Source organism: Quercus suber, unplaced genomic scaffold (genome assembly GCF_002906115.3).
Source record: "Quercus suber isolate HL8 unplaced genomic scaffold, Cork oak 2.0 scaffold_486, whole genome shotgun sequence".
In the NCBI taxonomy this organism is placed as follows: Eukaryota; Viridiplantae; Streptophyta; class Magnoliopsida; order Fagales; family Fagaceae; genus Quercus; species Quercus suber.
This window is the reverse complement of record NW_027069936.1, coordinates 583334-585350: the sequence shown is the minus strand read 5'-3', so window position 1 is coordinate 585350 and position 2017 is coordinate 583334. Positions and strand designations below refer to the sequence as shown.

The window sequence follows — 2017 nt, the reverse complement described above, 5'->3', positions numbered from 1 at the left end:
TGTATTTCAACATGCCTCATGCAGGTCTGAGAACTGTTGCAGAGAGAAAGATTGCTGATGCAGGTCTGATAACTATTGCAGAGAGAAATATTGCTAAAGCTTGTGCTGCTAACATAAGAAGGTTCAGACAAGACAAATCCAGACAAGTTAATCACAGTTCTTTGTCTAAACTTTTCATTTCGTTCCTTGCAAAGGTAATCATTTCTGTCATGCTTTCTACCTTAATAAATAATCTTGGTTGTAGACATTTATATGGTGTTCATCAAATTTCAAGATATATTTGACCTGTGAATTATGCGATTAACACTATATATGTGGATTATAAATTTATTTTAAAATTTGATTATGTACCAGATGTTTATATACTGCCCTTTTCTTATAATAGTTTGTTGAAGTTTGCCTGCTATCTTCCCCATATCTTAAGGGATGGCTGCTATGGCATCATATGTACTACCTAATGCTATTGATTGGAGTTTTTCTTTTCTTTTTTGGTGGGCGGGGGGGTGCAGTTTTCTGACAAAGAATTCGAGGCCTCAAAGTTAGGAATTTGTACCTATACAGGAAAGTGTGAGTGCAGAAGGCGCTGGTCAGACAATTTTGATGTGATATTGGTAACTCTTTTTCTCTCTTTCTCTACACACATGCACATTATTGTCAGCTCTCACTTTGACACTTCAACAGTACAATTATTACTGCTGCCACTGCTACTGATTTTGTTATTGGCACTGTTGATGGCCGGTTAGATTGAGGATCCTTTTGAGCAGCCAGAAAATTCTGCAAGGGCTGTTAGCATGAGTGGATTGACAAGGATATTTGAAGCATTTGAGATGAGTAGGGTTATTTCAGCAGATCAGAATCTGGATTCTCTGCTTGCCACACTTGTTCGACCACAAGTAGCCCTGGAAATTAGAGCACGTCACAATCAAGGCCAGCACAGGTGAAGACCAAAATCTGATGGATAGGTTTCACCAGTTTTTGATTATTCAAATGGCTTTTTACAGTATAGTTTGTTATTTCTTTTGAAAGTTCAATGGCGCCCAGGTATTTTGATATTTTCCAGAATAAATTGTTAAATATTATATGCTGCCCCCTGCAAAATCAACTCAGAGAAGCAGATTGACTTATGTGATTTATTTACAGTTTCTTACTGAGGTTATCAATCCTTAACTGGTAAAGGTTATTCTAAAATTGCAATAATCTAAGTGCATTGTAACTCCCGATGGGCTGTGGAATACAGGCACACACATATTGATACGCAAACCTCAAAATGGGCAAATGTGGGCACCCACATTGATTTTGGCCTATTTTGGATCTTGAAAACATGGAAAGATTTGTAATGATTATTGATGCTTTGACAAAATTATGTTTCTATTAACCATTTTGATGCATTTTTTGTTGTGGCATATTTTTAAGATCCACATAAAGTTTAAAGCATACAGGGACATTTCTGCATGACTTGAAGATCTATTTTGGGGGAAATGAATGGTTTACTGTGTTCGCGGGGGGGGGGGGGGGCGTGGATTCGGAGCCTGCGCGTGGTCGTGTCAGGAAGTTCTACTGGTGGGTAGCATTAGGAAGTCGAGCGGGGAGCTTGTAGTCCTTTTGTACAAACTTCAATTCTTTCATAGTGAATTCAGGTTAGCCTTGAGGATCGGTGGGTCAAATCCTCCCCAGGTTTTTACCGTGTGGTTTCCTGGGTGATCATATCTTGTGTTATTTATTTTCCGCTGCTTTATATTCTTGATATGATTGTTTGGATTGTTTTAACCTAGAATTGCTTATTTGACTAAGTAACAACTTGGCTAATTAATCTAGGCTACGCAATCTGGTTGTTTAAGGGGTCTAAATTTCTTTCAAACACCTTGGGAAACCTCAAATTAAGTAATTATTATAACATATAGGGATGCGACTTAACCCAAAAGCTTAAACTTATGAGTTTGGGCCTAACTATGTTATGTTAACCACTCGCTCTTCTTAATATTATTTAACTAGCCCCGAACCTATGTGTTACGCATGA

The 2017-nt window shown here is 37.9% G+C and overlaps 1 protein-coding gene across 1 annotated transcript; it reads left to right on the top strand.

The window, feature by feature from the left end:
- Positions 1–6: 6 nt before the first annotated feature.
- LOC112033370 (protein HESO1-like) lies at positions 7–959 on the top strand. Its single transcript, XM_024066145.2, has 3 exons — positions 7–194; positions 510–611; positions 744–959. Exons 1-3 carry the CDS (start codon positions 12–14, stop codon positions 939–941), a joined length of 483 nt encoding a protein of 160 aa, XP_023921913.2. The 5' UTR covers positions 7–11; the 3' UTR covers positions 942–959.
- The last annotated feature ends 1058 nt before the right edge of the window (positions 960–2017 follow it).